This window comes from Dermacentor albipictus, chromosome 2, assembly GCF_038994185.2.
Source record: "Dermacentor albipictus isolate Rhodes 1998 colony chromosome 2, USDA_Dalb.pri_finalv2, whole genome shotgun sequence".
NCBI classification, from domain to species: Eukaryota; Metazoa; Arthropoda; class Arachnida; order Ixodida; family Ixodidae; genus Dermacentor; species Dermacentor albipictus.
This window is the reverse complement of record NC_091822.1, coordinates 135,432,490-135,450,706: the sequence shown is the minus strand read 5'-3', so window position 1 is coordinate 135,450,706 and position 18,217 is coordinate 135,432,490. Positions and strand designations below refer to the sequence as shown.

Genomic DNA, 18,217 nt, shown 5'->3' with positions numbered 1-18,217 from the left:
GAAATCATCCCGTACCGTCAGGGAAACAAGGATGGACCGTAAATATAAAGGCCCAATGTGTCGGTCCATTCACGCAAATGAGGTTACGTTGCAAAACACATGGTTTCAGAAAATTATTTATTTATTTATTTATTTATTTATTTATTTATTTATTTATTTATTTATTTATTTATTTCATAGCAATTAAACCTCGGAGCCCCTAACTAAAGCAGTGGTTTTAGGAGCAATACAAAAATAATCAAGTGTGGTTTGCACTGCTGCCAGTTGAAGTTCGCGGTGTCCGGGAATGTGGCAATGGATGCAGGAAGGAGGTTCCAGTACTGATGTGTTCTCGGAGTAAAAGAGTCATGGAATAAGTTGGTTCTGCAAGAGGGCACACAAACCTTTAGACTGCGGCAATAACGGGGAGGAGATCTACGTAGGTTAGCATATAGCTTCTATAGACAGTTCTAGTTCCGCGTGTTTAGCGTAATAGCGGGCTTAGCGGAATATGAGTATCAAAATGCGCATGCGCCTGAACACTAACTTCCCATAACGTTTAGCATACTTACGCTATTTCTCAGATTTAACTTTACCGTCTTTGTGTGGTTAACGTAGTTAACGTTAAACACGGCGGCGACCCCAGCCGCGCGCTGCGACCTGAATTTGGCGTTGCTTTTGTAGAATTCACTTCGTTCGTAGCAAATGACTGCGCAAGTGGATTTCACTTATGGCGTTTTTTACTGGTCGATTCGGAGCAGGATTTTTTGCTCCGCGGCAACGAATCCGAATTTCACTGGTCGATCTGGAGCGGGTTCGCGCGTTCCACTGGTCGTTTCGGATCAACTCGCTCAGCGCCGGATCGCTCTCACTTGCTCCGCCGCCGAGACGCGGATTCGGGCGGAAATAGAACGCGTCACATGGCGTCACTTCCGTCTTCAAGCGAAATCGGTACCCGGTTGGTACGCACAACATTGTGTTGGGCATAGTTTGCGGAACCGGTTTGTGTCACGTGCACGCAGACTTCCTGTGTGATCTCCCGCGGAGTTTTCGTGCGCTCCACTGGCAGACTCGGATTATTAAAAGCCGAGCGCTCGCTCGAGGATTCAGGCGGCTGCTCCAGATCGACCAGTGAAAAACGCCATTAATCTCAGGCCACTTCAACGACAAAGCATTATAGATAGCCTTCCGGAGTTCTGGAGATCGCTTCTCGTTTCGAACGCGGTGAGGCATAACGACAGAGAGAGAGAGAGAGAGACGGACGGACGGACGGGCGGACGGACGGACGGACGGGCGGACGGACGGATGGATAGATGGATGGATGGATGGATGGATGGATGGATGGATGGATGGATGGATGGATGGATGGATGGATGGATGGATGGATGGATGGATGGATGGACGGACGGATGCTACTAGCGTCCCCACTGGAACGGGGCGGTAAGTTGCGCCACCAAGCTCTTGTACTGTACTCATTTTACCTGATGTGCTACATATCTTTAAAAAAAAACGCACGCACACAACGCACCCACACATAAAGAATTCCCAGCATCAAAATTTCTGAGCCATTATTGGAAGCTTTATTTTAGCTTGCCTCTGTTTGTGGTCTCACAACTTTTTTTCCACTAAACCTCCAATCGCATTTTACTAATATCTATTGCGGACATGGTTGCTTTCCCTGCGCTTTCCCTGAACCCAAGGACTTCAAGGAGGCCAAAGGAGACCTAACCGACAGCTGAGTAGATATCTTCGCTTTCTAATAAAATATGTTCCAGCGTTTCCCTAGCTTTACCGCAGCAAGCACATGCTTCTTCGTCCTTGTTGTACCACTCTTTCTAACTACGCATTTTCAAGCATCGCGCGATCTCGTTTCGAAACGTGAAGAGCTTTCCTCTGAGTTATCATAAATCGTTTTTATTTCATTTCGGGAGAGATGATGATCTATGGTGATGGCGAGCTATTGGCATCCCCTTTGAAACAGGGCGGTGACAAATAGTCACCTAGCCTGGTTGATTTAATTAGGTATGCCATACAGAACTTTCGTTCTAGCATTTGCCTATACTTCTCCGCAATCTTCGTTCCTCAAAATTTTTTCTATCTACCTGGTACCGCTACATATGGCAGATACAGTTGTATCAAAATCTTCCCTGCTTTTTTTCCACCAATACCCTTTCTTATCTCGACTGCTGACCGGTTGATGTTTCCGCCCACTTCAAACCCAAGCGCTTCTGGAAGGTGTACGTTACCAACGGGTCTCACTGGGTGAATCCCTTCGCATTTTATTAGGATGTGCTGAATGGTCTCCGGCCTTTCGCTGCAGCCTACACATGCTTCATCTTGTCGCAAATATTTGCTCCTGTCTGTGCATGTTGATACGTCTCCCGTTACGCTAAATCACTCCTTGCACAGTGCCGTCAGCTTTTCCGGCGACGTTTGGTTACCTTGCGTTGCGTTCTGCTGTTCGAGCATTATGTCCACACGCAATGAGCCAAATTTTTCGCGCAGCCTTACGACTGATGTTCCTTTCCGAGAGTAACTTATGCTGGCACGCACCGATTCTTCGATGGTGAACGTCTTGCTGTTCCGCATGTAGTTTAGTCGCAACCGGCTTTTGACGTCGTCGGCAGCAGGGTTCCAAACCACTAAATCACGTGACGGAGTCTGTTGTCGCTTTTTTGCAACGGTTTTGATGCTTCTCGCAACATGAACGCCTGGTAGATCCTTTGCGCAAGAGATGACGTCCTGAAACCGTATGTAAGGTACAAAGAGTTATTCTTTTATCCAAGCAACATTGAAATTCTATAGCCCTCTTAACTAAATTTATATAGGCGAAGCACCATGAAAACACAAGAAAGAAAGAAAGAAAGAAAGAAAGAAAGAAAGAAAGAAAGAAAGAAAGAAAGAAAGAAAGAAAGAAAGAAAGAAAGAAAGAAAGAAAGAAAGAAAGAAAGAAAGATGACAAATCGGCACACGCAACCTAATGAGCGCCAAGCATGTACACGCTAAGTACGCGTTTACTGTGAGAGAGGCATTGTAAATATATTGAACGTTAAGCCTTTCGAAAACGTGTACAGCCAACCTGTTGGAGCAACAAGGAGAATCAAGAAAAATTAATAATTATGACAAAGGTGCAGTTTGAGTCAGGTGTTGAACACAGCAATAGATCGGCATCCGATGTCTCCTGTGCTCGTATATAAGAGCAGCAGTGCTAATTATGTATACTAATAACAGCGGGAACAGCGGGTTAGCAATGTTGCTAGTAAAGAGAGCAGCAAAAGCAACAGCCGGGAACACAATTTTGTGGGAGTTGAGAAAAAACAAGACAAAATGTTCCAGCAAGTTATAAATTTGCGCCACATAGAGTTGGGTTCCTGATCTCTTGTACAGTCTCAGCAGGTGTCCGTTTTGGAGACAGGGAAAAAAATACTTGGTAGAAATGCTTAGGCGATGTACCTAAATGTCTCGTAACGTTTTGTCAAGGCAGCATTTCGCGATCGTATCCCGCATGATTCCCGTGATGAGGGGTCTGCAGGCGAGCTCGTTAGTATGCATCCATGTATAGAAAAACAGCGCTGAAAACATGGACAAAAGGAAGAACACATGACAACGCATGCCCTGTGCTCTTCCTTCTGTACGTATTTTGAGTGGTGTTTTTCCACCACCGTGATAAACTTATTCGAAGCAAAACTATGCTGAAAAAGTGGGAAGCACAAATACACGACACCCCTTCCTACTGTTCCTCGCAAAGATCTGTAGAGGCTTATCGCGCGGGCACCCTAAATAAACATGAACAGTCGACCGCAAAAGTTTTAGGAGCCCTTAATTAGGGGCGAAAGAAGTTAAAATTTGTTTCATCTTCACCGTTCAATTTGAGGCTTTGGTTGACGATTTCGTTGAGTTTGAGACATTAAAGGTAAAGTATCCACTGCCGCATTTGAATTCTAAGGCAGCTTAATTGAATGCGATATCCCTGAATCTCGTAGTCAAAAAAAAAAAAATGTTTGCTGTTGAGCGCGCAAGGAGCCAAGTTGAAATAACATACATATTTTAAGAATTGCAAAGAATTGAACAATACGTGCGTAGCAATTGGGCGAAAAGAAATAAAGCATATGCAAAACCAGCAACACATTTTTCGGCTGCATAGTGCCGTACGTTTTAAGCATAAGTGCATGTGACGGTATGAGCATAGAGAGACAAGATGTCACAAACAAAGTTCGACTCTCAACTGCAAGAAGTAAATGAGACGGCGTGCACATGTATTCAAAATTAAGAAAAGGAGCATGCGCAAAACCATGAAAGTGTCTCTGCGCAGCACAATCGAAAGTGTGCTCAAAAGTGTAAAATTGAAATGGGATTAATTTTAAGAAGATGGACTATTGACAACACATTTTACAAGTAATTGTTGCAGCATCTCCACGAAGCCGACCTGCATCCTTTATTTAGCTGCATTATGACGTTATGCCGGGTGGCAAGCAAAGCCAAAAACAAAAAAACAAAAGAAACGCTTCACTTGTGATCAAGATAGATGTTTCACTAACAAACTCGCCTGAAAACTTGTTTGGCTCTGTATAAGCAGTTAAAGTCACGTGTGCTGGACACGTGATTAAGAACCAGCTAGTCTATATGTATATTTTAGGTAATTATAGTTACAATCGTATGTACGACAGAGTAGCAAGGGCCTCGATGCCAATTTAAGAGAACATAATCGATCAACAAAGAAGTCCAACGCATCGCACTTGCCAATTCCCAAGCATTGTCCCAAATGTGGTTGCTCACATTATTTGTGGATACCGAGGTCCCTTAAAGAGACTTGAATAAAGCAACTCGCGAAATCATCGAAGCTTTTCACATTAAGAAAACAAAAAACGCCTGCGTTAGCCAGACTTCTATTGCAGTATTGTACAGGGAGTGGATGGATGGATACAACTTTCTTGTACATGAGGGAGATCATTAATTCTTTAGCAAGTGCTCTCATAACCTGGTACTTGTGACATTTCTCAAACAGATCCTGCAGTTGAGAGTCAGCGTTCGTCCTGCGTACTTCGATCTCTCTCGTCTACACTTCACGCTGCAATTAATCATGATACCAACGCGCCCAGACGTACATTCTGCTTGAGTGTTTTGCGGCAAAACGCCGTGCAATAACACAATACGATAATAATGAAAAATAAGGAAACGCTAACCTTGCGTGGATCCCAGGTGGAGCGTAAGAAGGGCCAGGAACCTGTTGAGCCGCACGATGTTCTCGGAGATGGCGGACAGTCGGCCGACTCCGACGTAGCGACAGGTAGACACAGAACCTTCGGAGTTGCCAGCGCTTCCCCTGCTTCCCCTGAAATTCCTCGTCAGTCCAGTCATCGTGGAAGCCACGCAACTTACTCCAGCTTACTCCAGAATATCCTTATATAACACTTTGCCAGCGCGTCACGGAGAAGTCATGCTGACGCGGAAATACCTCGTCAACCGCGAACAGTCCACAATTCGCAACGCGCGTCTATAATTAAGTACCAGTGCGATGTGGTCGCTATACCCTCCGTGGCCACGGAAGTCCGACCTGGCGCCCGTATCAGACACACGGGGAGATATGAATAGGACTGATACGGCGCTTGCGACGAGCTCAGCTGTGGTAAGACGACGACGAAGTGTCTTTTGATACAGCGCTGTTCTTTCTAGCTCCGAGTTATTTCTGTGAAAACCTAAGTTCATCCGCTGGTCCTCGCTCCCTGCTCAGTCGCAATGGAAGTGGACGACCCCGCACGCCTGCCGGCGACGGCGGCGTCAGCGGCGGCCGCCTCCAGGAAGCGGATCGGTCAGCAGAGCGACACCGACAGCGAGGACACCCATGTCTACTCTCTCAGCAGTGAGGACACTTCCGATGACGACTTCCAGCTTGTACAGAGCCGCAGAGCGAAGCGACGGAACACCAGGACGTCCTCATCGTCAAGCACGGAAACAGTGAGACAGACACAGAGGCCGGACGCCAATACCATCATCTTTGTGCCCCTGCTTCCCAACGTCAACATGAAGCTACTTAACAGGCAATCTGTGTCGATGTCACTGGAAGCCTTGGTGCCAAATGAAATATCGGACATTCGAGTGAACACCCGAAAAAATCTTCTGGCGGTTGATGTCCAGCATGCGGCTGCTTTGACCACTCTACGCAGCGTAACGGACCTCGATGGCATTCAGGTGCGCTCTTACATCCCTCTGGGATCTGACGTAGTCACCGGCGTTATCTACGACGTAGACGTCGCCATCCTTAATAACGACTTGCCGATTCTTATCAAGCCAGCCAATGATGAGGTCATCGTTGATGTTAAGCGGCTAGGCAGTTCACGCTGCGTGAAAATAGCATTCAAGGGCAAACATATACCCTCGCATGTCAAGGTTGGACACTTCAGACATGCAGTGCGGCCTTTCATTGCGAAACCTCTCCAGTGCCGCAAATGCATGAAACTGGGACACGTGAGCAGCGTCTGCGAAAATCAGGCAGCATGCCCCCGCTGCGGAGAGCCCCACGCTGCAGATAAATGTGGCGCGACTGTGGTGAAGTGTTCAAACTGCGGAGGATCACATGAAGCTTCATCGAAGAAATGCCCACATATTAAGAAGGAAATGGCCATCTTGAAAGAGATGGCGAGAGATCATTCATCTCATCGCGAAGCCGCCGAAAAAATCAGGAAGCGACGTTCACGTCACCGGCGCTCCTCAAGACAGGCTTCTCAAGGAAGGCGCATGCCACTTCCTACAACACCACCTCCTCCTCCACCGCCTAGGCCAGACAATGTGGAAAGGACCGCGAAGAGCAAGTCCACTGAGAAGGCCACATCTGCCGAATCTTGGCCGGCTCTACCAAAACGACAACATTCACCAACAGAATCACAGCAAACTTTCGCTGGACAACCCCCGACGTCTACTGTCGGCGATGTGTGCGACCAAGACAGGCAGGTGGCTGATATGCTGCAATCGCTAATTAATACAATGCGCATTATACTGAACAAGCTGCAAACACCAGCAGCTCGAAGCGCTCTGCAAATACTGGATGCACTAAATCCAGTGCTTGCTAGCATCGTTTAAGCACCATGGCTCGACCAATAGTCCCCTTCCGCACTGAACTTAAAAGTGCGTCGATCTTTCAATGGAATGCCAGGGGTCTAAGGACCCGTATATCAGACTTTCGCCAATTCATTTTCACAAATCGCTTCCCCATACTGGTCATTTGCGAACCAAATACATCAACTCCACTCAGACTGTCCGGTTATGAATCTTTCGTCTCGTCCACACGCGGTGCGAGCACGAAAGTGATCATCTACATCCGCACGGACTTCACATATGTCGCTAACGCAATAGAGCCTCATGACGACAACCAATATGTCTGCCTAAATGTCCAAAAGAAGAATGTGTCATTTACACTAATTGGTGCCTACATATCCCCAGCGGGTCACTTTGACGGCGAACGACTCAAGAAAATATTACTAATGAACAATGGTCCCTGGGTTATCACAGGTGACTTCAACGCGCATCACCAGCTATGGGGAAGCACTAAAATGGACTCCAAAGGCAGGAGCCTTGCCTCCTTTGCTGCCGACCACGATTTGTGCTGTGTAAATGACGGCAGCCCTACATTTCTGCGAGGCACGACCTACAGTAGCTGCTTGGACTTGACTTTGGTGTCACGGCGCTTTGCCTCGAGCGTCCAATGGTTTACAGACGTAGAAACACATGGAAGCGACCATATTCCAACATACATAACCATTAGAGGACTTGACCAGCGCTCCTCTACTGTGTTCCGTACAGTTGATTGGACAAAATTTAAGAAGGATATGGATGACACTTGTCGGGAAGGCCTCTCACACACTTTCGAAGAAACAATCGCAGAGGTATTGAAAACGTCCATGTGCTCGCTTACAAGGTCAACAAGGCGAACAGACTTGGACGTGGAACTGGATAGGCTGCGTGCGACACGCCGACAGGCGGAGAGGAGGTATCGGCGCACGAAGTCCGTCTTGGATCTGAGGGCTTCACGGCGCATACAAAAGAAAATCCAGCGTCGCATGGATAAATTGGAAGATAAGCGATGGAAAACATTCTGTCAGTCGCTTGATCCCCGAAAATCGCTCTCGCACATATGGAGAACGGTTAGGGGTCTTCGCTCATCTCCGCATCAAAGGAAGCCCTTCGCTGCTCTGGCCCTCTACCAACTTCGCTCGGAACTTCAATTGGCTGAAGAGTTCTGCGCACGGATTGCTGGGTCCGTGGCCATCATTACTGACGCAGCATTGAATGACATCCCTGAGGCACGTGTACCAGAAATCAACGTGCTATTTTCACTCGAAGAGCTCGATGCTGCGTTGGCGACTTGCAGGCGTTCTTCGTCACCAGGACCTGATGGCATCACGTATGCTGCCCTATGCCACCTTGGACATGAGGCACGTGATGAGCTTCTCAACTACTACAATGAGTCTTGGCAGAACGGCGCCGTTCCTAAACAATGGAAATCGAGCCGCTTGATCCCCATTCTGAAACCTGGAAAGTCACCGCTTGAGATCTCATCATATCGTCCGATTGCGCTTTCGAGCTGCGTCGGCAAAGTGATGGAAAGAATGATTCTTGCCCGATTGGAATGGTACCTAGAACGATTCAACATCTATCCGAACGCCATGACAGGCTTCCGTCGGGGTCGCACGTCCATAGACAACGTCATTGACATCGTAACATGGGTCCAAAATCAAAAAAGCCTCAAGCGCCTGTCTGCGGCACTTTTTCTGGATATAAAAGGAGCCTATGATAACGTCACCCATGAGGCCATACTAAACTCACTTGAGGCTGTTGGAGTTGGTGGCCGGATGTATCAATGGATTCAAGACTATTTGACTGAAAGGCGTTTTTTCTTACAGACCGAAGACGGCCCAACTTCAGACCATTACATCTGCCGTGGTGTGCCGCAAGGTGGAGTGTTGAGCCCCATTTTGTTCAACCTCGTCCTGGTAGGACTAGCGGATTACCTACCGCAGACAGTACATGTCTCAATATACGCCGACGACATTTGCATCTGGGCCTCTGCGGTGACTCGCCCTCAGCTAAGAGCCAGGCTTCAGCGGGCGGCAACCATGACGGCTTCTTATCTCGGAGAACAAGGCCTCAGTGTGTCTACTGAGAAGTGCGCATTACTTGGTTTTACGCGAAAACAAATGTCATCGTATCCTGTTACCATCAATGGTCAAGCTGTATTCTATGTTAAGACACATCGGTTTCTGGGCGTCATCATTGACCGCAACCTCTCGTGGAGCCCTCACTGCGTCTATCTGAAGAAGAAGCTAGTCGCCATTGCTCAAGTCTTCAAATTTCTATGCGGGAAAAACTGGGGTACACCAGTCCATTCTATGTTGCAGCTGTACAGGGTTCTGTTTCTCGGACTCCTACGTTACAGCCTACCAGTGTTGTCCAATGCACGCAAGACGAACTTTCGCACCTTGGAGAGCATACAAGGTCAAGCCCTACGCACGTGTTTGGGGCTGCCTCGGTGCACGTCAACAGCAGCAACAATTGCCATCGCAGGAGACCATACAATCCAGACACATGTAGCTGTCGACTCTCTCAGAGCGCACATTCGCCATCTGTCAAGGATCCCCGACCACCATTTGGCCTCCCTACCAGCCGAGAGACCTCAAGCGACCTTTTCACGAATGATTAACGCTCATCAAGAGTACATACCAGCAAGTTTTACACCGGCGGCGAAGCCTTCCTCCCCCCTGTGGTGCCTGCGACAGCCTCAAGTGAATTTTGATATTCCTGGAATTACAAAAAAGTCCAATCATCCATCGCCGGCTCTGAAGCAACTTACACTCCTATTACTGCACCAGACGTATCATGACCGCATACACATATATACCGATGGTTCAACCTCACCTACCAGCTCAACTGCCGCATTCGTCGTTCCAGCCAAGAACGTTACAGTTAAATTCAAACTGTCGCACACGACTACATCTACATCGGCAGAACTTGCAGCTCTCCATGCCGCTATGATGTACATCACCGAAGAGCCAACAGAGAAGTGGGTCGTATTTTGTGACTCCAAGGCAGCCCTTCATAGCATCAAGTCCGCATTACGTCACAGAACTTACGAGCAAATGACATCTGAAATCAGGGAACTGCACCACCGTGCTCTGGAAAGAGGACACCACATTGTATTTCAGTGGATTCCTGCTCACTGTGGCATCGTCGGCAACAACCTAGCTGACAAGGCTGCCCGGTGTGCCCACGAAGATACAAAGACGCGTCCAACACCTTTGGCGAGGTCGGACGCTGCCAGAGAACTTCGCCTACTTGCGCGCAAGAAGTCCCAAGATCTCTGGACATCAAGTGGCTTCAATTGCAGATTACATCAACTGGACCCCACGCTACGGCTACAACTGCCACCTAGCCTTTCCCGCGGCGAAGCAACCTTGTTGTGTCGCTTGTGGTTGGGAGCGGCGTTCACGAACGCATACTCCTACCGTATGGGAATGGCCGAGAGCCCGATGTGCGACTCCTGCGGGTGCGAGGAGTCCATCGAGCACGTATTGTGTACCTGCCCTCGCTACGATGTCCACCGCCTCCCTCTGCGGGCAACTTTACACAGACTAGACTCGAGACCATTCACCGAGTCAAAGATACTCGGACCGTGGCCACAACCGTCACTGGCTCGAAAAGCGATTCGTGCACTAGTGCGGTACTTAAAGTGCACGGGCTTAAGAGACCGCTTATAGTGTCATTGTGTCAGGTGTCCCTCCCACATGTACTCAGTGCTGACTCTCTCCCTTTCTTCCTCTTTCTATTCCCCTTTCCCCCACCCCCAGTGTAGGGTAGCAAACCGGATGCTGTTCTGGTTGACCTCCCTGCCTTCCCTACCCTTGCTTTCTCTCTCTCTCAGCTGTGGTACATACTCCCGATATATTTATGCCAGATCTATGTATCGTGCCTGCGCGTGGCAGCTGCACTTTTTCGCGAGTGGTCAGGCTATCTGCGTGTACTTAAGAAAAGAAAAAAAAGAACAAAGGGCTCGCTATAATTGGGGGAATAGCGCGTATGAGCGCGTGCGTGATTGCCTTGCCTGATTGCCACTTGCCTGATTGACCAATCGCTTCGCGTGGAGCGACAGCTTGTCACGCATGCCCGTTCGTGATTCGTGCTGACGTGAATGCGACGCCCGTGCATGAGCCTTGATGCGATTGTGACGCGCTGACAAAGCGTCAAAACAGCGCCGCATTCGGCGTGTTCTGCGAGAGCCCGCAATAAGTATACAGAAGCGATTAGTATTGCCTAGTTGAGTTGAGTTCTCTAATTACGTGTAATCCCGCATAAAAATAGGAAGCTTCGTGCAAGACTTTCGAGTCATCCAATTTCCTTTTCGAATCATACTCTATATAGGGTGCCAACTATTAGGGGTCCGAATGTTTTCTTTCTCGTATATGGGACTAAAGCTAGGAGGGTTTTTTTCTATTGGGATTATATGCTGACGAATTTATTATTTCGCGGCCTCACCATTGCCCCTCGTGTTATATTCGGGTTCGGATTGCGTGCCGATCGAACCACCATGGTGGCTCTAGAGGATATATGACGTTTCGTTCGCTGCTGAGCTCGAGGTCGCCTGTTCGATCCCAGACGAGGCGGTGCACATTCCGATGGAAACGGAATGCAAATCTTTGGCATACCGTGCATGGGGCGCGCTTCGAATACCCCAGCTGACCTGAATTATTCCGGAGTCCTCCACTTCGGCGTGCCTCGTAATAAGATGGCGGTTTTCGCACTTAAGACCCCAGAATTTAACCAGATTCTGCGCGGAATTTTACAGCGCGACTATGACGCCGAGTATGCGTCCTTTTCTCACGCCTGATCCGACCACTGCATGCGAGGAACGAGAGTGTTTTTTTTTTTATCTTCCTGAGCGCGCGATGCTCGTCTTGCCGACGTGACGCGATTCACGCGCGCTCCATTGCAATGAGACCGAGTGACGAGTGTCAGCGCGGGGTTAAAAAGAAACAGCTGCTTGGAACATGTGCAGTGCGACCAACGACAGAAGAAAAAAAACAATCGTATAGCTCCGTACGCGGGAGCAACTCGGTGCTTCATATATATCAAGACGACGGCCTTGTATATAGTGCGCATATATAGCGTGTGGTTGTTTATGCGGAACGTTTAGCACGTGGGCCGATTGTTAGACGTACGGCATGATGTAAGGCGTCGTGACGCGCAGGCACAGCTCTAGCGCGCTGTCGTCTCCTCTACGGACGTGTCGAATTTCGTTAACACGAGAGCTTCGCTAAAATCAAAACACCTAAACTCTTATCAGGATAACAAAGTATCTTTATTTATATTTTCGTCATACTTTAACAGCATATTTGACTGCCAAATGAGTGCCCAAAGTTTCAGAAACACATTTCCACAAGAAAGACGTCAGTGCAAACACTAAGATAAAAAATTATCAGACGTCTTTAGCTATCGCCTAGGAGAGGCGAAGGCGAAAGCCTTGCAAAGCCTACTGTGATTCCCCTTAATCGGCCCTAATCCTTCTTAATCCACCTTACTCCACACTAATCCACCTTAATCCAATCACTAATCAATTCTTAATTAGGTTTGCTAATCTTAATCCTCTCTTATACACGGCTGGAGATGCTTTGGTTTGCTTTTGGCCAGCCTTTGGTCACGTGATATTTTCTGTACCTCACAACGCGACCTTGAAACATAGAGATCTAAGACTTTCGCCTTAATATCCATAAAACGAGCAGACGGGGATCTCGCAAGCTGTCTGCGCCGCTGGAATCTATAGACTCGGAGTTCAAAGTTCGCTGGAGACAGGTTCCGTGGAAAAGTCGAATTTCAAGCAGTACAACATCACTTTCGCCACGTACAATCTACCGAGTTGCTGTCTCGTACAATCGGCCGAGTTGCTGACTGCGTCAGCGTCCTCGCAGCTATAGTATCACGCGGAAGGTTGCTATAATTTACGCTTGTGTTTGTCCTTTAACGCATTGACCTAACATGCGGCAGGACCATGCGAGGTCTTATGGCAGCGTCGGCTTGCGCATTTTTTTGCGAACGACGGCGACTTCATTGGCCGATAGAACACTATAAGCATGTGTGATTGAGTAAGTACACATATATAGTACAGGTAGCAGATCGGGAATACACGCTGCGTGCGCAGGCTCCAATGTCCAGCTTTTTCTCTGGTCCCTCCCTCCGCAAACTTGTGACGTTGGCTGTACGACGAAAGTGCTGGTGGAACAAAAGCAGCAGCGACTGACTGACTGACTGACTGACTGACTGACTGACTGACTGACTGACTGACTGACTGACTGACTGACTGACTGACTGACTGACTGACTGACTGACTGACTGACTGATTCAATTGATTGATTGGGATGTTATTGAAAAACAATAGCTAGATTTTTATTTGTTTCTTGCACAGGAATTGATAAATCATCGCTTCGACATCCTACGCAGATATTAAAGCTTTCTTAGCCTCTTCCTGTAGTTTCGAGATAATTTAACTAGTATCGGCCATTCAAGTGCACACCGAAGTCAATACGCCGTGCCCTCACAACTCATAGAAATTGTGCTATAATATATGCACGAAAATGTGTATAATATAAACATATACCGGCTGTTTCAGCCAACACTTTAAAAATGTTTAAGTGTTGCCTGAGACAGATATCACAATTCTAGTTCATGTGCTGGTCTACTCGAAGAGGCAGACATTACTTGCACAAAAAACTGAAATGCGTAATCGAGCAATTAACAAAAATAGCTAATTGAGTTTTGAACCAATTACCTTATAGCCAATGTTGCAATTTACAAATTCTAGCCGTGGAGTTTGCAAGGTGAATCTACTTGAAACGCATTCTCAGAATGACACCAGTTTCGAGATATTAATTCCCGAAATTCGCGGAGAAATCCATTGGCGTTCCAGTAACTTCTTAAGAAAACGTCGATCTGTGCATTCAAGCAGAAAAGTACAGTGCTTCAGTGGCTCTTTAACAAAGAAGCCTGAAAATATAAGGACTGCGCAACGAGCGACGGAAACAAAAATGTTAGGCGTAACGTTAAGAGACAGGAAGACAGCGGTATACATAAGAGAACGAACGGGGGTAGTCAGTGTGTTGGCTGACATTCAAGGGGCCCTGAACAACCCCTCGGGCTTGGTGAAGTAACATAATCCGCGGGTACTATACGCTACCATGAACATCTCCGCCAAGTTTCGCTGTTGTACGCAGAGCGCGGAGCTCACAAACTCCACGCACTGATGGCTTTGATGGCCTAAGTAAATGGTTAGCTGCGAACAGGCCTCATATATTGGGTGCACTTGATGCCGATCTTCGGGCGAAACGATTTCCAATTTCTCCGCTCCCATGCATTTCAATAAGCGCTAAGGAGGTAAAACTTTCGCTTAAAATTTATGTGATAAGGGATGCCGCAATTGTTGCTGTTAGCTTGGTGCAGTAAAGGGAATCTAGAAAAATAGTGACGAAGATATTCCATGCGATACTGGCATCATATCTTTCGAAGAAATTTCCTCATCCATTCTAATATTTGGGTGCATTTGTGCAATCGCTAGAAGCCAATGATATAATTATAATGCGCAACTTCCGTAAAAGGTACATTTGAATAAACAACAACAAAAACTCACAATGCTACAAAACGCTACTTTTCATATTTCGGCACATTATAGAATCCTAAGAGGCAAAACATAATAGTAAGTCGACCACCATAAGGCGTCTCTAATAACCATCCGGAATAGCTTGAGACGTAAAACTCCATAGTTATTTTAATAACTCTGCAGTTTGGTTGAGTCGGTTGCCTGAGAAGTCAACATCAATTTCAATTTTCGCGCTCCCTTTTGCAATCCTCGCCTGTTCAGCGAGTTCCCAAACTTCGGCTGGCAACAAGACATTGTTGTTATCATGGCGGCTAAGAGAAAGCGCGAAGCTGTCGAGGACAGCGGCGAATTTACAAAGTTTGACGTTCCTAAGCACATCAAAAGTCAAGAAAAGCGGCTCATTGTCGTCTTAGAAAAGGCTAACCTCGAGTCTGTCAAGGTGAGCAATGCGCTGACAACATTTAGTTCGATACGTGCGACCCACGTGTAAGCGTTGTGGACGGATGCTGGCATGTGCCTTGGCTGTTTCTGTTGCTCGCTTAGGTCGGCAAGTCATTCGAACTGCTGAACTGCGATGACCACATCCAGCAGATGCGAAAGTTCAAGAAAGACCCGGCTTTCTGTCGACCAGACATTACTCACCAGGTGAGAGAACGCGACAAATTGCGTACACGTCGTACGAGACAGTAACACCAAAGTTCATAGACCACGAAGTGCCATGCGGCATTCGCACGCCCAGTTTAAGGCAACGCTGTAGCGCACGCGCAAACATTAAGCTGCACGTTGATATTGCGAGGGAATTCGGTGTTCTTGCGGCGAAAGCAGTTGACACACCCTTGCCGCCGGTACCGTGTTGGCTGCGCACAGTTTTCCACCCTAAGGAACTACAACGAAGCAGCAGTGCTGTAAAGGCGGTTTGCAGAGGGTGCCCATGCAGCACCTCCTCTATATTTTAGAGGAGGCGCTGGCCCATGCGAGTGTAACTGTTACCATGTTGCCGGAAATGGGCTCATTCATTTTCGGTGCTATCGCGTTCCGTCGTTTTATTTAGAGAAATAGTATGATAAGGTGGAAGCTTGGGCGAGTTAAGGATTCAGTATCGACATGAGTGCACTACGAAACGCGTGCAGTAATACAGTTCTGCGAGTGAACTGCTTGCCTAGCTCCTGTGGCATGAAATGGAGCATAGGCACGAGTACTCCGTTGTCATAACTATTATTGAAATCCTTCTTGCATTACTATGAATTTATTTTTTGATAGGATACTCCTGCTACCTCTACTTCTCTGCTGCAGTTGTTGTCATTGTTGTGGAAATGCTACTTTACCCAAGTAGTGTGTAACATTTAAAGTTTTGTCCACTCTCTTCCTTTGGTTATATAACAGTTCATCCTAGCATGTTGATGTGACATGTTCATTTGCAGTGCCTGCTGATGCTGTTTGACAGTCCGTTGAACAGAGCTGGCCTCCTTCAGGTGTACGTCCGCACCGAAAAGAACGTCCTCATCGAAATCAACCCTCAGACCAGAATACCTAGAACCTTCAAGCGGTTTTCTGGGTTGATGGGCAAGTACATATAAACTACCCGGCATTAAAAAATTACTGCGTAGATACGTGTAAAGGGTGCACCCATGTAAGGGCTGCACCCAGAACTTGGCATCCCAAAATTTGAAGAAAAGAATTTCCAGCAGAGAAGCAATTGCGTTCGGTGCCCCCATGCCTGCGCATATGCATCGGCAAACCTGAGAATGCGTATCCTCTGCTGCAGCCATTGTATGTAGGTTAGCATCTGTGTGTGTGTGTGTGTGTGAGGCAAAGAGTGGAATAAATACGTATTTATTTTAATTGTGCAGAAGCTTCAGATTCAATTCAGGTTTATTGGTTCCAAAAAAAGAAGTAATTACAACATGACAAATATACAGATGAGGGTCCCAAAGTGAAAGAACTGTAGTTGGACCCTCAGTTAATAATAACAACGTTGTTGGTGATATCAATAGTCAGCAAATTAGCGTTATCATAAACAACATATACAGATCAAATACACCATCAGACATGTCATGTATGATAATAACAGAGCACCTCTACAAATCATCTTGCTTCATTAAAGGAAGGATGTGCTTGAAGGCATTACATGTGTCAGTGAGGACGTTAAGTAGCGTTTGCTTTTTCCATGCGTAATTCCATAGTGTACAAAACCGTTAACCTGCAGCAGTTCCAGAGCTCTCTCCATCAGATCAGATCAGCCATCACATCCACGTGTTATCTCCTCCGTGTCTAAAGTCTGTCAGCAGCCGCATGCATTTTTAGACCTTATAACTGATCGAGGGTGATATCAGATGCGCGGGCTAGTCTGATGCTATTGTAGTAGCAGAGTGCGGGTCTACCTGTGATCGCCTCCATGTCGGAAATATATCTGTCGACGGCGTGCAGTTTTTGGCCAGCGCCTTAGCTTGGTTAGTAAGTCATCCACTGCAAACAAGCCAACATGCTGATCCCGTGTGATACCTATCGTTAGTTGCATATTTCCGACGTGGCAGATCACATGCTTGCGATTTAATGGTGTTCCATTGCTTAGTACCAGCATGCCATAATGTCAACAAATCATAACAATTAGCAGTAAATCCTTTGCTGGCCCATCTAAAGCATGCCACTTGCGTTTTGTTCGCATAGACCTGATCGGGATTTGTCTTTCTGCTGGTATCTCCGTGTGTGCTTATGCTTATAAAGAATATTGGATATAATGTAGGTATTTTCATGTACAATCTCACTCCTTCATACTAACGAGGTTCAACTGTAGTCTCATTTACCGTGTTTGCATGATTCTACTGTGCCCCTGATTGTAACGCACAGTTGTATTACTACCCAAAATATTGAAAATAACTTGGTGCCGATTCTACCACGCACACGAAGTAATGAAACCTGATTCGACGTGTACCATGTTGAAACAATCTTGTGGAACATACACAGGCATGCAGCCATGCACGCAGCTGAATCTTAGTGGGTAGTCGCTATCGGAGTCCGACAACACCTCCTTTTCGCTGTCTACCGACCACAGAAAGCCATCTTCAGTTTCATCTAATGCATTAGAAATGTGACACGTACAGCAAACTTGAAAATGGCAACCACAAACCAAGGCAGAAAAAAAAAAGAAAAAACACAATATTTATGTTTTAGTATTAAATGCACTCGTATAACTTCTTCATAGTCACATTTTTGTGCCTTTGATTGACTGCGTTTCGAAAACTTTGTTATGTGTATAGGATGTAACTGCTGTGTTTAACAGCAGGCTCTGCAGTTGTACAGCCCATTTCTACGTTACAAACTTGTTGAATCAGATATTCACCAAAGGAAGAAGCAAGCTTGACTAGAGTTGCAATTTGGGCCTGTTGGTATGACATTGTAAGGTATTCCAGTAATGCAAGCAGTAATGCTGACATAAGAAGGCACAAATACTTGCACACAGTACTAAATTCCAACAACAACTGATTGATCTAAACCAGTGGCACTTATACAGTAGACTTAAATTAATTATTAAATCTAGTTAATTCTAATTTTTGGTTAGCTCGATCCCGACCGAAGGTCCCGGCTGGCGTCCGTGCATTTGTG

General features: G+C 46.8%; 1 protein-coding gene and 1 long non-coding RNA gene across 2 annotated transcripts in view; one reads left to right on the top strand and one right to left on the bottom strand.

Moving 5' to 3' along the window:
* Positions 1–203: 203 nt before the first annotated feature.
* Positions 204–5,378, bottom strand: LOC135917634 (uncharacterized). The gene is made up of 3 exons (XR_010569355.2): positions 5,163–5,378; positions 2,533–2,721; positions 204–363 (listed from the first exon to the last, which is right to left on the bottom strand). It is a non-coding gene; the product is annotated as an uncharacterized lncRNA (long non-coding RNA).
* Positions 5,379–14,892: 9,514 nt separating this feature from the next.
* Positions 14,893–18,217, top strand: part of LOC135917629 (ribosomal RNA small subunit methyltransferase NEP1) — a 33,962-nt gene continuing 30,637 nt past the window's right edge. The window contains exons 1-3 of the mRNA XM_065451201.1: positions 14,893–15,053; positions 15,158–15,259; positions 16,036–16,177. Of these exons, the coding sequence (XP_065307273.1) occupies positions 14,919–15,053; positions 15,158–15,259; positions 16,036–16,177 (379 nt within the window). The 5' untranslated portion in view covers positions 14,893–14,918. The remainder of the gene's footprint in view (positions 15,054–15,157; positions 15,260–16,035; positions 16,178–18,217) is intronic.